The sequence below is a fragment of the Micropterus salmoides genome, unplaced genomic scaffold, assembly GCF_014851395.1.
Source record: "Micropterus salmoides isolate LMB-PRFRI ecotype aquatic unplaced genomic scaffold, ASM1485139v1 Ms_hic_scaffold_7, whole genome shotgun sequence".
Lineage (NCBI taxonomy): Eukaryota > Metazoa > Chordata > Actinopteri > Centrarchiformes > Centrarchidae > Micropterus > Micropterus salmoides.
The window spans coordinates 2,629,966-2,649,927 of NW_024044459.1; the positions used below are offsets into that span (position 1 = coordinate 2,629,966).

Genomic DNA, 19,962 nt, shown 5'->3' on the forward strand with positions numbered 1-19,962 from the left:
AACTTTAAAGTCAGAGAGTCTGTCAGCTAGAAACACTTTTCAAAGTCGATTTTTAGAGCAGTATGGAGGAGCGTGACAGCCCCAGAGCCCTGTGTCTGGACCTGTACTGTATGTTTGTGTGTGTTGCAGATCTAACTGATGGCCAGTGATCTCAGCTACTTAAGCCTGCCTACCCAGATGCCTCTTTGATAAGCTTATAGTTAGGGCTGGCTCAGGTGAGTCCTGAACCGTCTTAGTTATGCTGCTATGGACCTAGACTGCAGGGCAACTTCCCATGATGCACTGAGCTCCTATCTCCTCCTCTCTCTCCATCTGTATGCAACCGCATCCCAGGATGTTACTAACCCCACTCTTTCCTTTTCCCGTAGTCTTGTGCTTTCTTGTCCCTCTCCTCTCTCCTTCTGTCGCTTTCTGCAGGTGTTTCTGTTTCGGAGCTGTGGAGTCTGGATCTGTGGCTGCGATTCACCTGCTGCTGCAATTATTACTAGTCCTATTATTTATTATATTACTATAATTATCAGTTCCATTATTCATTTTCTGTACCACTACTACTTTTTGTTTGTATTTCGCAACACATCCTCATAGTAGGTAGGTAGATTTTTTTGTCACAATACAACAGGTTATAGAGTGAAATCATAAACAACAGAATAGGTTGATAGTTGATGTCTTCAAAATGACATATATGAGAGTTAACGGTAGCTAAACCTACAAAAACGCTAACGTTAGTTAGCTAAGGCTACATGAAATGTTACCAAAAAATAAACAACCCTAAAAAATAAACACCACGAAATACAAAAAAAACTCACCACAAGTATTGCTAACGCTAATAACAAAACTAACATAAACACATGTTGGCTTGATTTTGCACACAGAAACCGAACTCCGGTCTCCTGGGTGCAGGTTGCTTAATCATCTAACCATCCACCCTACCCACCACTTCCAAATTGGATTTTTCCGTTTATTTATATCGTGTACGTGGTATTTATTCTTACGGACCGGTCATTCTGAGCAAGGTACAAGGTAAATTTAATTGTCTTATTACAACAGGGTTATAAAATGAAATGCAGTCTGTAGTAAACAGAAATAAGGTAAACTGAAATAAACTATATTGCAGTAAGCAGTGCTGAGGATGAATTTGAATTTAAGAATCTTACAGTCTGGCAGAAGAAGCTGCTCTGCAGCCTGGTGGTACTTCTGGATCTCTTTCCAGACGGCAGCAGGGTGAACCTGCTGTGTGCATAGGAAAAACTTTAAATGTCATCATGTACACTGTGATGAATTTGCCTTATTTAATGTTCTCACTTTTACCTTTGGCCTGCAACCAATCATATTTGCTATAACTTATTGCCCCCCAAAACCGCCTGGAGGATTTTTAGCAGAACTTACTGAATCTACTCTAGTTTTAAATCATGACAGAGTTGTTCTTTGTGGCCATTTTAATATTATTAATATATTAATATATTATGTAGATGACCCATCAATGTTCATGCAACTGACTTTTTAAATATTGCCACTTCTTTTAAAGTAGTCATATTATACTCGTTTTCAGGTTTTATTCTTATTTAGGGGTTGTTCCAGAACAGGTTTACATGGTTCCATTTTCAAAAAAACCCATATTTTTTTATCGTGAGTAAAAAAGCATCTCCTCAAGCTCTGGGGGTTTCAGAACTTTTACAGCCTTTGTTGGGTTTAATTCTGTTCAATGAGCCATCAGGGAAAGGCAGCGCTGAACATTGTTCGTACCTGTGTTAAGATAATAAATAATAATAATATAATAATAAATAATAATGGATAAAAAAACTAAGTCATTCAGTTTTTTCCCCACATTCCCCCTGGGATTTCCCCCACCTGAGGGATGTGAGTCTGGGTTTGAGGAGTGATGATAGCAAGGCTGGCCCTGGTCATCTACCATCACTCTTTTTCAAATAAAGCTGGACTGGCAGGACAAAGCAGCACACCACTCCTTCCTCCAGCGCAATGAAAGGGCCTGGTTGTCACTTTCGGATATTTAGATCATGATATATGGTAAGCCACACCGTCTAAGTGTGGCACTGCATTTTAGTATCATATGAAGTTATGAATAACAGTAGGTCACATTCACATGTTGCTTCAGAGAAAGAAGAAAAGGAGAGAAGACAGGATGGACAGGTGGGTATTCATGTCAACACGGAAAAGTAATAAGCCCAATAATAATAATTTTGTTTTGTATACTGTTACGACCCCGGCTCGAGGGAGTAAACAAAGGAATCGCAGATACGATTAACTCAGCAAATGAAAGTTAATTCCACAAACGAAAATGGTCAAACAATTAACAAAGAATGTGGTAGCAAACAACCACACTGCTGCTACAGAACAAAACAGTTTTGATATTGCATGGGGTTGCTTTTATTTCCCCCTCTTCATCCTGATCATTGGCAGACTTTCTGGGGAAGACCTGGGCTGGTATTTGACAAGCTTCTCAAAGTGCCATTTTTGGCTTAAGTGCTGAGAATTCATGAAATCTTAAGAATAAAAGCAAGTTATCAAATTTCTTAAAGCTAAGAATCACTCTTACTCTCCCAGTTATTTAAGACAGCTGGAGAGGTCTCTCAAGTGGTAAAGAGCTGCCAGTAGAGCTTGTGACGGCACTGTGGAGACAGAGACATGCACAAATCTTTCAGGAGAGGAATATTGTTTCTGAATTATATGACGACGCGCAGTTAATAAGAATAAACTTTGTCAGCGAGTTGGTGAGGGACGCCATCTCACCACTGACTTTACGCAGTAATGCGTTTTCAGCTAAACTGAAGGTGATGATGACTCTTTTGTTTATTTGCCACAGGATAATCACAGCAATGCTGATGATTTTGGCCCGTCATAACCATCAATAAGCCGAATAGTCAGGGAAACAATTATGGCACTTGAGTTTCAGAGCTCCACACATTGTCACGCGTTTAATCGACTTCCCAACAACACCCCCCGTAATCCGACAGAAGAAAACACAATTCATGCAAATAGCCGGCTTCACAGGAGTAGTAGGCGCAATTGATGGCACTCATAAAGATAAACTTTTTTTTAATCTTTCATTTATTAAAGTGTAGGCCCATATCATAATGTATTATCTTGAAAATTATTTATTTGAATGTGTGTTGAATATAAACTCCTCTTAGGAATTTCACCATTCAATGTGAATTTATCTGAGAATATTCTTAAATAAGGAAATCTATTCAGTGATTGGTCCTTGGCTAAATCGTCATCCAAAATCCTGTTTGCGGCACAGCAAAGTGTCATGAATCAGCACTAAGACTGACACTTTAGTCCTACACTTCACTCATTATGATATTGATTTATTTTGTCTTACTGAAACCTAGCTGGGTTACGGAGAATATGTTAGCCTAAATGAATCCACCCCTCCCAGCCATATTAATACTCACATTCCTCAAGGCACAGGCCGAGGTGGAGTTGCAGCTATCTTCAACTCTATCTTCCATTGGCTTCTCTCAGAGTGTTCATGAACTGACTCACGGTTTTAACCACACCCTCGACCTTGTTCTGGTATATGGTATTGAAATTGAACATTTAATAGTGTTCCCACAGAATCCCTCTTTATCTGACCACTGTTTGATAGCTTTTGAGTTTGTATTTCTGAACTACACGCCACTGGGCAAAAATTTCTATACAAGATGTCTGTCTGATAGTGCTGTAGCTAAATTTAAGGATGCGATTCCATCAGCTCTAAATTCATTATCAAGTCACAAAGTAACGGAGGACTCCTATGCTAATTTCAGTCCCTCCCAAATCGATCATCTTGTTGATAGTGCTGCAGGCTCGCTGCGAATGACACTCGACTCTGTAGCCCCTCTAAAAAAGAAAATAGCCTAATAAAACAAGACGGTTAGCTCCATGGTATAATACTGAAACTCGCAAATTAAAGCAATTAATTTGGCAAGATAGTCTTAAAACTTATAGGAAGGCCCTCCGTAATGCCAGATCAGCGTACTACTCGTCATTAACAGAGGAAAATAGGAACAACCCCAGGTTTCTTTTCAGCACTGTAGCCAGGCTGACAGAGAGTCACAGCTCTATTGAGCCAAGTATTCCCATAGCTCTCAGTAGTTACGACTTCATGAGCTTCTTTAAAGGTTCAGTGTGTAAGTTCTAGGGACATCTAGTGGTGGGGGTTGCGAATTGCACCCCCCTCCCCTACCCAAGCGAGCGGTATAGCTATGGTGCCTGAGACAGGACAAAGATGTCATCTATGAGATAAAAGAGATTGCCATTCAAGAAATTAGGTTTCTTTAGATAGATGTGTTAAGAAATTATATAAATTATGTAAAACCCAATGTTTTTTGAATATTATTGTTACTTTTTCCATTAATAAACCACAGTCACATGAAGAAATGCTCCATGATGTCTCATACTCCTGTAATACATTATTTTACATCTTGGGAGGGTTGGCTTATCTGGACTAACATTCCAAAGTAAATGAAGAAATTCTCAAACTATCACATTTAGTGCATCCAGTATGACCACTGACAGATACCAGGACCAATGTAAGCCTCACTGTTTCTGCACCACAGTCCATTATAAACCACTGGTGAGAATCAAGGCTCCTCTGGCTTTGCTTAATTATATAAGCAATCTGCAAATAATACCAAAATGTCTTTTTATATTTTGAAATACAACAGAAACACAAAGTTGTACTGACAGCCATTGTTTCAGCTTCTGGTAAAACGGTGCAACGTTTTTAATGGGCATTTAGCATGTGAAAGTACAAATTAGGCTACATATTTGTGTGCACAGTGGGAAGCAATATCCAATAACATTTTTTAATGCAAATTCGTAAAGTATTTATTATTGGTCACTTGATAGGCACACGGTCTTGTTATATATCACCATTTGCAGTAAAAAGAAAAACATGTTTTTTATTTAAGTTTAGCTGCTGGCCTGAGCTTTCCTGCTGTTACGGTTTCATTACCAATAATATTCAGCTGTTTGTCAAGGAAGGTAACGGCGCATTTCTGTCCACAAAACAAAGCCATAACAGAGCGCTGGAGAAGAACTACAAGAAATTACAATCCAACTACATATTTTTTCTACCAGCGCAGTAAAAGTTTAGCAGGCTGATCTGAGCTCCGATACTGGAAGCTGCTGTTTATTTATTGCCAATTAGCGATCAGCTGATTCTCACGAACACAGGGACGTGCACAGGGGGGTTGCTCTGGTTGCCCGGGCAACTGCCCGTTTGCCTTTCCTGACTCAAGTTGCCCTTCCGACTCGCCCTTCCGAGAAAAAAAAATTAAATAAAAAAATAATCGCGATCGCAAAGCCTCATTCACTTCCATTCGGGCACCGAAAGTGAAAGTCAGTAGGGGAAGGGCAAACTCTGTTTAAGTGGCTGCACTGCTGCAGCGCTGCCTGCACGTCAGTCGATTCTGTTCCCTACCGGAATTCCTGTTTCCTTCCTTTATGCAATTATACTACAACAAATCATGCGTAGTTTTGCCCAGTTACCATACGTGATACGTACCAACAGAAGTGAATACGAGCTAGAAGCGCAACTGAATGTACGGGAAGCCAAAAGGTTAAAAAAGGATTGTATTTTTTTCCGAAATCTAAGCGTTTTTTTATTTAATATTTTATTAGAAGCGAGTTTTCCCCATCTGTCAATTCAATCTAGATTATTTATTTTCAAATAAAAAAAAGGAAAAAAAAAATAATAATAATGATTAAAAAACAATAAACAATAATATAAGGAACTCTTTTTCTCATATGTATTTTGGTGACATTTATATTGTTAATACATTTTGGATACTGTGTTTAGTGCCTTTTTTCAGGTCAGAGCAACTGCCCTTCAAAATTCCTGTGCACGTCCCTGCACGAACATAACATACAAAGCCAAAAACCGAGCGCTGGAAGACAGTAACTACATGAAATTAATCCAACTAACATAACACCACAAGGCAAAACACAGCGCTGGAGAATAAACCAATCCAACTAACAATAAATGTTTTTCTACCAGTCAGTAAAAGTTTAGCTGGCTGATGCTTCCATGCTCTAAGCTATGGTTTTATTGCCAATTAACGTTACTGATCAGCTGATTGTCTCGCTGACGTAAAACCGGCAAAGCCAGACCACAGGCTGGATAATAAGTAGGCGCCATGAAATTAATCCATATTTCATACCACTGACAGGGGAAACATGTCACGGCTCTCTGTGATTATGGCCAGCTTCTAGCTAAAGCTATCAAACAACAGTTTGCATTTGCATGGCTAAAGTCTGACAAACAAAGTTAATTACCTGTCCAGCAGAAAACAGACAACTTCAGCACCACTTTGAAAACATCTGTCCCACAGTAACCTTATAGCCTTCCATCTGGGAAAATCCACAAAATCCGTGATTTCTGCCGTCAGCTGTCTGTCCCAACTCGTCTGGCTGTCGGCTCTAGTGCTAAATAACACGTTTGTGCTCCTTCAGACTGCATATTACAATTATTATTACTAAACTACCGGAATTACACAAGCAGAAGAAGAAAGCCGTGATGATGAAACGCGCTCTGTAGCGCTGTTTGTTCATTGACGGCTATGGTAGAAACATGAGAAAAAATACAGCGATTATGGAGATTTAAATGTCTCATTCTAAGGTAATAAAAACATAATGGTTCATTATGTAAGGTCTTTATACACCACTGAAAACATATATGGATCTTATATTTCTGTCAATAGAGCCTCAGAAATATTACACACTGGACCTTTAATGATAAAATTCTAACTATTAGAAACAAAATTCAACTAGACCAGCTCTCAACTGGAACCGACTTATCTCCAAACTCAGGAACCTTATCAACAGCTGTAAAACCAGATATATGTTTAGACTGCCAATCAATCTTTATCAACAGGCTACACAGTACTTTAAAGTAGCTGTAATTAAACCTCTTCTGAAAAAGGCCAACCTTGCTCCAGATGTTTTAGCCAACTATAGACCTATATCTAACCTTCCATTTCTCTGATACTGGAGAAAGCAGTCGCCAAACAGCTGTGTGACTTTCTACATAGCAATAGTTTCACTAGCAAGGACCACGCCATAACAATGTGTGATTTAGAGGTACATGCCAATATGGAATGCATGGATTATGGAGGATGGATTAATGCATGTAGAGGGGAAGGGTGATGGTGGAAGAAGGATGTCATCTGATAGGGTGTACAGGAGACCGGGCATAGAGACTCAGTGTGGGGGTTCCATCTTGGAAGTGTTCCGAGCGTCCCGAGCTTATTTCAAGCCCCCCCAGACGGTACCTAGATGAGACATGAGAGAGCTGTGCCTTGATTGAACAGGAAGAAATGAGGGGATGAAGGGAGCAGGGATGGGGGATGAAGGGATGCTGGGATGAGGGATGAGGGAAGCAGGGATGGGGGGGGGTGAAGGGATGAGGGGGAGCGGGGAAGAGGTGATGAAGGGATGAGGGAAGAGAGGATGGAGGGAACAGAAGATGAGCGGATCTGTGTAGGGATGAATAGATGAAGGGAAAGGGAGGGTGGGTCGAGCAATCTGAAACAGCGTGCTGTTGAGCGTGGATCATTGTCTGTCTTGCGTCGAGCAATCAGAAACAAGTGGGGCAGGCTGAGCGGTATATGTAGCCTAACAGGTGATTGGAGGTGTGGTTGAGGTGTGGCCCTGCTCCCGAACCTAAGTTAACAAATTAACTTCATTTATTTGAGGATTTTCAGTCAGGATTTAGAGTTCATCATATCACAGAGACAGCACTGGTGAAAATTACTAATTACCTCCTTATTGCATCAGACAAAGGACTTGTCTCTGTACTGGTTAGATCTTAGTGCTGCATTTGATACCATTGACCATCAGATCCTATTACAGAGACTGGAACATTTCATTGGCATTAAAGGAACCACTCTAAGCTGGTTTAAGTCTTATTTATCAGATCGATTTCAGTTTGTACATGTTAACGATGAATCCTCCATGCAAGCCAAAGTTAGTCATGGAGTTCCAAAAGGATCTGTGCTTGGAACTCCATTTATATTTATATATGCTTCCTTTAGGCAATATTATCAGGAAATATTCCATAAACTTCCATTTTTATGCAGATGATACTCAGTTATATCTATCAATCAAGCCAGATGAAACTCATCAGTTAGCTAAACTTCAAATGTGCCTTCAGGATGTTAAAACCTCGATGACCCGTAATTTTCTAATGTTAAAAATGGATAAAACTGAAGTTACTGTTCTAGGGCCCAAGCACCTCCGTGACGCATTATCTAAAGATATAGTTTCCCTTGATGGCATCGCCCTGGCCTCCAGCACCACTGTGAGGAATCTTGGAGTTATCTTTGATCAGGACATGTCGTTTAAGTCTCACATTAAGCCAATTTCCAGGAAGTAATATTGCAAAAATCAGGAACATCCTGTCTAAAAATGATGCAGAAAAACTAGTCCATGCATTTGTTACTTCTAGGCTGGATTACTGCAATTCCTTATTCTCAGGCTGCTCGAAAAAGTCCATTAAAGAGGTGGTATTATGCTTTTTGGCTTTTCTCCTCTCCTTTATAGAGTTACATATCTTTTTTGTGCATGTAACAGGTTTGCAAAGTGAACAAGCCCAAAGGGAGTTCCCATCTCCCACAGAAAGCATTGCTCTGAACCGCTTGAAACAGCTGGTTTGTAGTCCAGCCCTTCAATTCCTTTACTTGTGACATCACAATGAAAACGCGTCATAAAGCTTGCCAAGCAGCTAGCAGGGGGACCATAGTGCCAACGGTTGTTCTTTAGCTGCAGTAATGTTACCGGAGGCTGCACAGCAACACAATGGAGGTTAACCCTATCTGCTAGCACGTCGTCCAAAGGCCGATGTGCACCGCTGTAGGGTTAACCGGTCAACATGCATATAATCAATAACTTTAGGCACATACCCTGGTTGGGGTAAGAGGAATATACTTAGGGGGCTGTCAGGAATAGTTAGCTAGCTAGCTAACGTTACGGTTAGCTCCCCCAGGCCCAGTCACACAGACCACTGCAGCCAACACAGCAGACATGTCCAGCAACAGCTGATAATGCTCGTACCACTGTTATTCTGTCAATAAATTCTCAGTAATGTTAAGTTTTAACCTAAATCGAGACACATCTGGCTCGTGATGTAACATTACAGAATATTCATGGTTTGTGAAACTTAAAATCACTTTGGAAGAAATAAAATATACAACAGTGGTATGAACTGAAACATTGCTTTATTATTATCATTAGGCTAATATAAATAAGTATTTGCAGGAATTATAGTATAAATACATATTTAATGTACACCGATTACTACGTTGACACTTGACACCTCTTTTTTAACGGCTCTTTTTTATATTTAACAACTATGCGTGGGCCGAGCGGTCGAGATAAACGTCATCACGTTTTGTGCGCGGTGGCTTCTGGGACAAACCATATATGGAAGTTCAACTTCTGTCACGTTTGTCTGGTTTTTATATACAGTCTATGGTTTGTCTGCGGGCTGCAGCTGGACCCTTCTCAATGTTGGACACAATTTCTAACCAGCATGCTTTATTTTAAGTAAAGCATGCGTCACGTTAGGTCAGCGCTGCACAGCGCCGCATTAAGTCAAACGCACCTGTAAACAGGCCTGCTTGGCATGTAACATATAGCATTTTTCATGATTACAGTTGAGCACAAGAAAGGTAGAACAAGTTTTTAAAGCTCCTGAGCTAGAGGAGATACTTTTTTATTACCAATAATACTCCCCAGGTTTCCCAGAGTACAAGTAGGCAACATAACATTGAGAAAGACACTAAGTATTTCAAATATTTACTCAAAATAATTAACATAACACAATATATTACACTGGAATTTCTATGGTGTTAAAATTGCAAAGAAAAAGAAAAAGTATCAGTATCTCAGCAGATGTTTTTTTTGGAAGTGTTTTTTTTTTTACACAGAAGGTGTAGATTGTGGAAGCTGTTTTTAACAGTGATAGTGCCACTGAAAGAGTAGAAGACAGGTGGAGGTCTTCACACCGTATGCCTTCAAACTCAGTGTTTAGCTTCCTGTTGTATCAGTGCTACTCCTTCACATATGGTTATTAATCATTTTGTTTCGATGTGTACTGTCTACTTAGCAGGGGAGAGTGACCTCTGCTGGTTAAGCTTACACATTGCACGAATGTATGAATGTGAAGAAACAAAAATATAAATGAAATACTAACTAAAATAAATAATTACTATCTTAAGCTCCATTTTTGTGATCTTAATCTGAAGTTACAAGTCACCAAACTGTTTCGTATTTTTATAGGCCAACAGTATTTTTAAATAGGCCTATTATTTTTTTTTTTTTTTTACATATGTGCGGAAGCCAGACAGGCTGTGCAGTGAGTAAACCAAACTTCACTTAGCTTCCTGTCAGTCTATCGATCGCTTTTCGTTTGAAACGAAATTACCAATTGACTGAAGTACACAGGCATTTCAATTTATAATTCAATTCATTTTTAAATTCAATTAAAAAAGGAATAATGATAAAGGTAACTGCCCAAACCTTAAAGCGGGCTGTTTTTTTTATTTTTAATTGTTTGCGTTTTTGGTTGGAAAGAAATAGTAGATTTACATTTTTGTCATTTTAGAATTACAAATTAATGACGTATCAATTATATATATACATAGACCCCGGACCCATAAATCGCGTACACGTGCATTGACCAATCACATGTCGACATTTAGTTCCGTATTTTGGGACTTGTCAAGCTGTGATTGGTTGCAACCAGCAGCCACCATTGAAAGTGTATCTGCTGCTCATCGTCTCAGTGTCAGTGTCCGCCGGTTATGAGAACAAAGATGGAGATAATTCAGCCTATCCTCTTTTTTGTCAAATCACTGCTGTTTCTGCTGCTGTGGTCAAACTGTGAAGGAACTGGAAGAGAGTCGGAGCTCAACTATGTGACCTGCGGCTCACTTGTCAAGCTGCTCAACACCAGACACAACGTTCGCCTGCACTCCCACGATGTCAAATATGGCTCAGGTAACGTTAACTTCACTTAAACAGAAACTTTTATTCAAACACTTTTAGCTTTAAACCGCGATAACGAATAAGATACAACGGCTTGTGTTTGTCTCCAGCAGCAGCATATTTTGTGTATAGAAAACGGTATTAAATGTAACTTATTGCAGAATCAGACAATTTAAAGTTGCCTTATCTGCAAATAAACCAGAAAACATACAAAACGGAAGGCTTTCCGTGTTTTGTCTCTGTGGCAGCCCTCTGACGTTATTTCTGAAAAATGTCAACCTGTATGACAGCTGCTCTCGCCATCCAACGTTTGTTGAGGTGGAACAGGTTACTTCCAGGTGAACAAATACTTGAAATTAAATCGAAACAAATATTATTGTTCTACTCCGAAATTAAGAAAAGCTGCTATTAATTTATGAAATGTGTTAAATGGTTTCTAAGGGGCGTTTACTTTTGCCTGGAATGCAGAAAATATTAAATTGTTCTTTCTGTCAATGTAGTTTGGCGTTTTCTCCATGCATGATAGCAGTGTGTAGGAGCCAGTTAATATTTCCAGAGGCCGGATTACATGTCACTGCAGTCTGCACAGATGTCATTCTTTTACTTCTGATGAAGAAGATGGATTGCAGGATAAAACTGAAAGAAACTTAACAAGCCTCATTGGTCAGAAAATAATTTTTGTAGACTCTATTTAGATTTCCATAATTGCCAATAATGCACAAAAAAAACTCCAATGTTACAAAAAATCGTGATTAACATAGGGCAAAGCGGCAACTGTTTCAGGACCCCAGATCACCAGGGGCCCCAAAAGCTAAGTTCCTGTCAATTGGTGGAAGTAGTTTGATTAGTGAGATTGTTGAGGAATTAAATCACTAAAATACAAGTAATGATTAGCACAATTGAGCAAGAATAATAAAATACCTGTACCACCTGCAAGGCTTTCAGCTTTATGCCTATTTAAATAATACAGGTTTTCGCATACAGCTATGGACTGCCATTGCTAGATCAACAATAATAAAAGGTCTTAATGACTCTTAATGAAAAAAAAGAAGAGCTGAAAAGCCATTATGGAAAAGTACGTTTTAAGATGAGATTTGAATCCAGCATCTGAGTCAGCTAGTCTGATGCTCAGAGGAAGGCTGTTGTGGAGCCAGTTCAGCAAAGGCTCCATTACCCTTTGTTTTTAACCTGGACTCTGGAATAGTTAGAAGACCCAGCCTGGCAGACCTGAGGGGCCTGTTTGGACAGTACGGTGTGGACAGGGCCTTTTTATGTTATCAAAACCACTTTAAAATAGATTCTAAAAGAGACTAGAATCCAATGCAGTGAAGCCAAAAGTAACGTGAAGTGTGAGAATCAATTAGTTTTACTGACTTGTCTAGCTGCTGAATTTTGATCAGTTTGGAGTTGCGCTATAGCTATTGTTTAGGCAAGTAAACAAGGCATTCCAGTAACTGAGGTGGGAGGATGAAACATGATTTTATAAAAGCATTTATCATTTTCTGTGTGACTACTATATTTACATGTTGATCCACACTCAAGTCGCTGTCCAAGTTAACACCCGGATTTTTGCAGCTGTCTTTATGTTGAGAGTGAAGAGGCTGTATTTGTTCTTATGTGTTGTGATGATGGAGTATCTGTCCAATCTGTCCAAAACTGGTAAGCGATCACACTAGTGCCGTAGTCCAGCCTAACCATGCCCGAGCCCGCATCTTTAAGCGGGCCCAGTCACGGAGTGATCACACTAGTCAAAAGAACTGGACTTTGGGGGTTAATCGTATTTGGGCATGGTACGGATCGCCTTGCACATAAAAGAATGATTCTCAGTGTCTTCCTCACAGTGAGAAATACATCTTATTCATTTTACACTGGTATCGGATCAGTACTCTCTACCGATACCCAAAGCCCAGATATTGGTATCAGGACTGAAAAGGTTGGATTGGTGCATACCTAATTAATATATTAATATTATATAATATTAAATTAACATTATACTTTTATGTGTTTAAGTTTGAATAATAGACATACAAGTTCCTCCATCCAGGTTATGGATAGAGCCTCTGCTGTGGACAGATGTAGATTTAGGCAGAGCCAGGAAGCCATTCTGCCAACATGTGCTCCTTCTGGCCGCCTCCACCTGAGAGCAACACGCTCCCCTTGTTCTGTTTTACATCTCTTTCACTAAAATTTTTGCTCCGTAATCTTGTTTACATAAAGTGTGGCGTGTGTTGTGTGGACGTAGCTGTCCCTGGCTCAAAAACTACTACTAAGTCCCACATTCCACAAGTCGCAATACACCAATCACAGGAGAGTTTTCTGTGATGTGTTTTCACTCATCACTGTGATGCGTGATTAATGTTTTTAAAAAGCTGTGTGGCTGTTTCAAGGCACATGCCTGGTGTCCAGATTGTCTTTAACATCCATTGGTATATTCCATACAAGGCGCCTTATTTAAGCTGCTGTAGCTGCCTACCTTTGCTGCTTCCTCTGCAAGCTGCTTTGCAACCCACCGCCACCCCAGCTCCTCCTTTCAGGCCACAGAGTAATCATTGACTAATCAATTTCTTTTTTGTTGTCATTGATGCCTGCTCTGTTCTGAACCTGCTGGAGAGAGGGGCTTTTTGCTGCTGCTCTCTCTGCCTCGGGCTATCTGTGTATGCACATGAAAGGCCTATATACAATTTAAGTCAGAAGTTTACATACACCTTAGCCAGATGCATTTAATCTCAGTTTTTCTCATTTAATCTTGAAAACATTCCATGTTTTACAAAGTACAAGGTTGTTTATTTGTCATTATACAGCACAAGGCTGCATAATGAAACAAAATTTGTAGTTCCTTCGTGCTACACACAACACATATAATTGTATAAGTGTAGGCCTAAATTAAAATATGGTAACAAATAAAATAAAACAATATAGTAATTTATATACATATATACAAACCTGTGTAACTTAGGCTACACCCCAAACATTCCACAGTGCATTTTTTGAATTTGCTTGGGGTGAATGTAAACAGCATCATCCAGATGATGGAATGAAAGTTTCATCTTCACAATAAAACGTCTGACATTTGGGAAACAGAGTCCATCTTGACTGCAATTGTGCACCAAGCATCATCGATGTAAAACACAAGAGTCCACCTCCTCTCTTCTTGCCTAACGCTGGCAGCTCGGAACATGGACCACCTGCCAATGTTGATGGGGCAGGTCTCTCACAAAGTTCCCTGTTTTAGGTCAGTTAGGATTATAACTGTATTTTAAGAACATGAAATGTCATAACAGGAGAGAGAATGATTTATTTCAGCTTTTATTTCCCAGTGGGTCAGACAGACACTATTTGATTGCATTGCCTTTTGAACAGTATAACTTGGGTCAACCGTTTCAGGGAGACTTCCACAAGCTGGACTCTTGGCCCATTCTTCCTGATAGAACTGGTGGAACTTTGTAGGCCTACCTGCTCGCACATGCCTTTTCAGTTCTGCCCATACATTTTCAGCTGGATTGAGGTCGGGGATTTGTGACCGCCACACAGATACCTTGATTTTGTAGTCCTTAAGCAACTTTGAAAGTGTGCTTGGGATCATTGTCTATTTGGATGATCCATTTGCAACCAAGCTTTAAATTCCTGGCTGATGTCTTGAGATGTTGCTTTAATATATCAACATCATTTTCTTCCCTCATAATGCCATCTATTTTAAGTGCACCAGTCCATCTTGCAGCAAAGCAGACCCACAACTCCGTGCTTCACGGTCAGGATGGTGTTCTTTGGCTTGCAAGCCAAACCCTTTTTCCTCCAAACATATCATTAGGGCCAACAGCTCAATTTATGTTTCATCAGACCAGAGGACAATTCTTCAAAGATGTTTGTACCCGTGTTGCAGCTGCAAACTGTAGTCGGGCTTATTTATGGTGGTTTTGGAGCAGTGGCTTCTCCCTTGCTGAGCTGCCTCATATGTTATGTCGACATAAAGTCGTATATAGATACTTCTATTCCTGTTTCGTCCAGCAGCTTTCCTTTTGGATTTAAAATCAAGTCCTCATTATGTAAATCATTACATTTTAGGGTGAAGACTTAGTTTAATGTTACGGTTAAGTTTATGTTAAGGTTAGGGTTTGGCAAATAGTGCTCCTGGTTAGGGGTAGAAAATGAATGTTAGCCTAATGCCCTCTGAAGTGATGGAAGTGTGTGTGTGTGTGTGTGTGTGTGTGTGTGTGTGTGTGTGTGTAGGCAGTGGACAGCAGTCTGTAACTGGAGTGGAGAACGCAGACGATGCCAACAGTTATTGGCAGATTCGTGGGAAACCCAATGATCCGTGTCAGCGTGGGGTGGCCATCAAGTGTGGTCAGGCCATCCGCATCACACACATGAAGACTGGCCGAAACCTCCACACACACCACTTCAGCTCCCCCCTGTCTAATAACCAGGTCAGACAGCAACAAACACAAACGCACAAACACACAAATAAGATCTATCAGGATACTCGCATATTACTTGTTAGAATCAGAATCAGCTTTATTTGCCAGGTATGTGTACACATACGAGGAATTTGACTCTGGATTGTACATTGCTCACAGTGTGCTTACTTATACAATAATAAAATCCAACACAGGCTACAGTATAGAGAACACATATGTACACACTAGAAACAAAAACAATATAGACAGATTGAGACAATGTTGCAATGAGCAGAGTGTAAATGATGCAGGAGTAAAATTATTATTATTACGTACATGTTGGAGGTGGATGAGATATACAGGTGCATATACACTTACATGAATACATGTACACAGTGCTCTGGAGCACAGTGCAAAGGATGCTGGAATAAATAAGTATTTTGTGCAGGTGTTATGTACTTGAGGTAGCTGGATTTGGTAAACAGTGTATACAAAATGACAATATGAACAGTATGAACAGCTCTCAAATAGAGAATGATGAATAAATAATAAGTGGTAACCAGTAAACAGGTGCTGATTAGAGACAGAGTTACTGGGTTATTGCACAGGAATTGTTCCTGACACTGTGAGTCAGAAATCAGCTGTTCATCAGAGTGATGGCTTGTGGGAAGAAACTGTTCCTGAGTCTGTTGGTTTTGGCGTACAGTGCTCTGTAGCACCTACCAGAGGAGAAGAGCTGGAACAGGTTGTGTCCGGGGTGAGATGGATCTGCAGTGATGTTTCCTGCCCGTTTCCTGACTCTGAATGGAGGGCACCATTCTGAAGGACTGTCCGTTGTAGTCTGTCTCTGTCCTTTTTGGTGGCAGATCCAAACCAGACAGTGATGGAGGTGCAGAGGACAGACTGGATGATGGCTGTGTAGAACTGGATCAGCAACTCCTTAGGCAGGTTGAGCTTCCTGAGCTGACGCAGGAAGTCCATCCTCTGCTGGGCCTTCTTCATGATGGTGTCATTGCTGTGCTCCCACTTTAGATATAGTGGATCCCAGAAACCTGAAGGATTCCACAGCAGACACAGGGCTGTGAGTATGGTGATGGGGGGGCTCCTCCTGAAGTCCACGGTCATCTCCACAGTTTTGAGCGTGTTAAACTCAAGCTAAGATCAACCTCCCATCTGTAGGCTGACACACATCACCGTCCCGGATGAGGCCAATGACCGCTGTGTCGTCAGCAAACTTCAGGAGTTTGACAGATGGGTCCCCTGAGGTGCAGTCGTTGGTGTAGAGGGAGAAGAGCAGTGGGGAAAGCACACACCCCTGGGGGGCGCCAGTGCTGATAGTCTGGGTGCTGGATGTGATGTTTCCCAGCCTCACCTGCTGTCTCCTGTCAGTCAGGAAGTCTGTGATCCACTGATAGGTGGAGGCTGGCACAGTGAGCTGGGTGAGTTTGGTGCTGAGGATGTCCGGGATGATGTTGTTGAAGGCCAAGCTGAAGTCCACGAACAGGATCCTAGCATATGTCTGTCCCTGGAGCATCGAGGTGTTGCAGGATGTAATCCCAAATTGACTACATCATACACTGACCTGTTAGCCCTGCAAGGGCTGTAGTCATTTAGTCCATAGAGGGTTTTTAGGGGATAGTAGGTGTTTTGGGGTTAGTAGGATATACTTATTGTTGTTTTGAGTCTGCATGTGGGATTTGTTGACAAATTGTTGCAATAAAGGGGGCAGCACAGTAGATTTTAACTCTAGGGACCCCTAGCAGATCTTTTTGTTTGCCACTACTGTCACCACTGCACACACCTTTTCTTTTCTGCTGCCCCTGCAGGAGGTCAGCGCCTTTGGAGAGAACGGTGAAGGTGACAGTCTGGATGTGTGGAAGGTGCAGTGTGACGGTGTCTACTGGGAGCGCGATGAGGCTGTGCGCTTCAAACACGTGGGCACCGATGTCTTTCTGAGCGTGACAGGCGAGCAGTATGGCCACCCTATCCGCAGCCAGCGCGAGGTGCACGGCATGAGCTCCCCCAACCAGCACAACTGGTGGCGCTCCATGGAGGGTGTTTTCATCCAGCCCAGCCAGGAGCCACAGCGCCACGATGAGCTCTGACATCATCACTAGGAGACACAAAGCATGTGCATTCCTACTCCTGTGGTGCTTTTATAGCTTGCCTGGACCAAATTTGTAAATTATGTGAAATACTGATAATGATGACTTGAAAAAATGTTTTAAGTTTAAATTAGCTGTTTCAAAGGACAAGATAAACTTATTGTGTTTACTGAAGACGTGAGAAAACAGTTAAATCTTCCCCCAGTGGTAACCCCTGTCTTTTGTCCAGCAGGTGGCGACAAATCACCAAGAAACAAATACATTTGTTGGCGCAATTTTCTTGTTATTTAGGGGTTACAAACCCTTGGGTCATACAGTTGTCTGATTGTTTTATTGTGTGTTTTCATGTCCTTGTATTGATACTGATTGGATTATCCTGGTGAAATAAAATAAACTAATCAAGAGGTATCAATAAACTGCACATAGATGGTGGTAGAAAATATAGTTACGTTAATTTTGTTCAGTAAACTCTGACCATAAGACTTTAGTGATCTTCAGAGGGAAAATTCACATGTTGCACCAGCACAACAAACAGACTAAAGAAGTAGGAACCTGATCCAATAAAATATCATGCCTCAAATGACATTTTAAATCATTATCAATAAATCTTATTTTTATCAACCAATACTTTGGATCATCTGTGCAGAAATGAAGTAGTGCAGCTCTGAAAGCCTTGTAGAGGTAGAATTATTCCTCAGCTAAGAGTCATAAGTAGAGATAGGTTAAATAGGCTACATCACATAAATAGTTAATATATAGTATGTGATGGAATAAGTTATGAAATATAGATCTACTACTAAAAATAATGAACATAAATAGAATATTTACTCTGGATGGCAAGAGTAATGCTTATTAAAGCTTTCAGCAAAGCCTTGATGCTACCTTTGACACAAATTTCCAGTAGACGGTATAAGGTTTTGTTTCATTTAATACAATGCAATACTTGCCTAAATATCATGTTTGAAAAAGTTGGACCACAACCGCTTTAATATTTCTTTGTATCAATCATGGGGTTAACGGCCCGATTTGTTTTGTGTCAGGACTGTTCTTATTTCTGCTCTGTGAAGGTCCCTTCAGCACGTGGAGCCAAAACAGGCCGTGTCAAAGGGAGAGCGTTAATTACCATAATCATCATCATCATCTCCTATTTTATCCAGCGTCCTGCATCTCCTGCATCCCCACCGGCTGCCACTCAAATATGCACATATGAATTCAGTGGATATAAAAGCTCAAACAGCCGGTGGGAACACGGATTCAATATGGACACTGTCGTTATGTATTTGAATTAAACTAGTAACTGGTAGAAACCTGCAGGGCTGCGTACCATGGTTTTACACCATTGTGTAATGTCAGGCTGCCTGTTTCATTTTATTTTTATTTGATAATTGTAAATTAATGTCCAAACAAAACAAAAACCAGTAAATTAACCTTCCATCCCGTTATAGAAGTAGCTTGACAATCTTTTCTTATTGCTATATATATTCATGTATATCAGCCTTTTAACTTGGTGTAGGTAAGCCTGATAAATACTCTGTCGTGTGGAGAGCTAGTATAATGTAAATAGAATGAGAGAAATATTGCCCAAACAAGTCTTAATTCTAAAATTCTAAATAAATAGTTTTCTCTTAAAGCAAGAAATTTAATTTTCCACACAAAAGGAGTAAATTCCAAATATGTAGAGTATTTAGTTCTAGTTCTAAAACAACTGAGTTTGAATGGGACAATTCTTAAAGCTGATTATGCTCCAGTCTGTGTTTAAACGAATTATTAACGCTTGAAAGGTAAAGCTAATCAGAGGCCGGACCTCTGAGCTCATTATGACTAAACTGAGGTTTAAATTCAATGACCTTATCTCAAGAGATGTGTGGCTGTTTGCTATTAAAGGGGTGTTATTCACATACAAACCTATAATCATACCATTTAAAGACTGAATAAATGTTACCTCCTCATATGATTATTCTTACAATTACATCATAAAATAGATTAATTAACATAGAGGAAACTATGGTGTTTAGAAGCAGTGAAAAACTGTCTCTCGACAATGTATTATGTTTTCATTTTCCTGCTGGTGTCTCTCCTAAAGGAAGTTTTCCCTCCTTTTTACTGGAGTGAAAGGTGCACTGCCACTGACCTTTAAGAGGGCTTTTTTATGGGTGTGGGGATGGGGGTGGAGTCCGTGGGGGTGGGAGTGCAGAAGGAGGTTCCCAGGCTCTCCAAGCCTGAGTCCCAGCAGGCAGAGAGGAAATGTAAATGTGACCACCCACCTCTAAGGAGGAAACGCTGTGTTGTTCTATTACCTCGCCTATGTTTCTACTGTTTCTGCAGCACTACACAGTCTCAGTGTTTCACTGGAGACTAAAAGCAAATCCTAATGATTGAGGAAAGCTGTTTACATGATAGGCTACTACTGCCACTAACTGACACATGCTGTGGCTGGGAGTCCTGTATAACCTTTCACTTAACCTGGTCACTTT

The 19,962-nt window shown here is 40.5% G+C and overlaps 1 protein-coding gene across 1 annotated transcript; it reads left to right on the top strand.

The window, feature by feature from the left end:
* The first annotated feature begins 10,739 nt into the window (after window positions 1–10,739).
* On the top strand, window positions 10,740–18,113 carry sdf2l1 (stromal cell-derived factor 2-like 1). Its single transcript, XM_038703513.1, has 3 exons — window positions 10,740–11,001; window positions 15,217–15,413; window positions 17,210–18,113. Exons 1-3 carry the CDS (start codon window positions 10,806–10,808, stop codon window positions 17,486–17,488), a joined length of 672 nt encoding a protein of 223 aa, XP_038559441.1. The 5' UTR covers window positions 10,740–10,805; the 3' UTR covers window positions 17,489–18,113.
* Window positions 18,114–19,962: the final 1,849 nt, after the last annotated feature.

Excerpts from the sequence above, each read along its gene's own strand:
- sdf2l1 (XM_038703513.1), top strand. The coding sequence starts at position 10,806 with ATGAGAACAAAGATGGAGATAATTCAGCCTATCCTCTTTTTTGTCAAA. Across the intron at positions 11,002-15,216 it reads CGATGTCAAATATGGCTCAG|GCAGTGGACAGCAGTCTGTA; the intron begins GTAACGTTAACT and ends GTGTGTGTGTAG. Across the intron at positions 15,414-17,209 it reads CCCCCCTGTCTAATAACCAG|GAGGTCAGCGCCTTTGGAGA; the intron begins GTCAGACAGCAA and ends CTGCCCCTGCAG.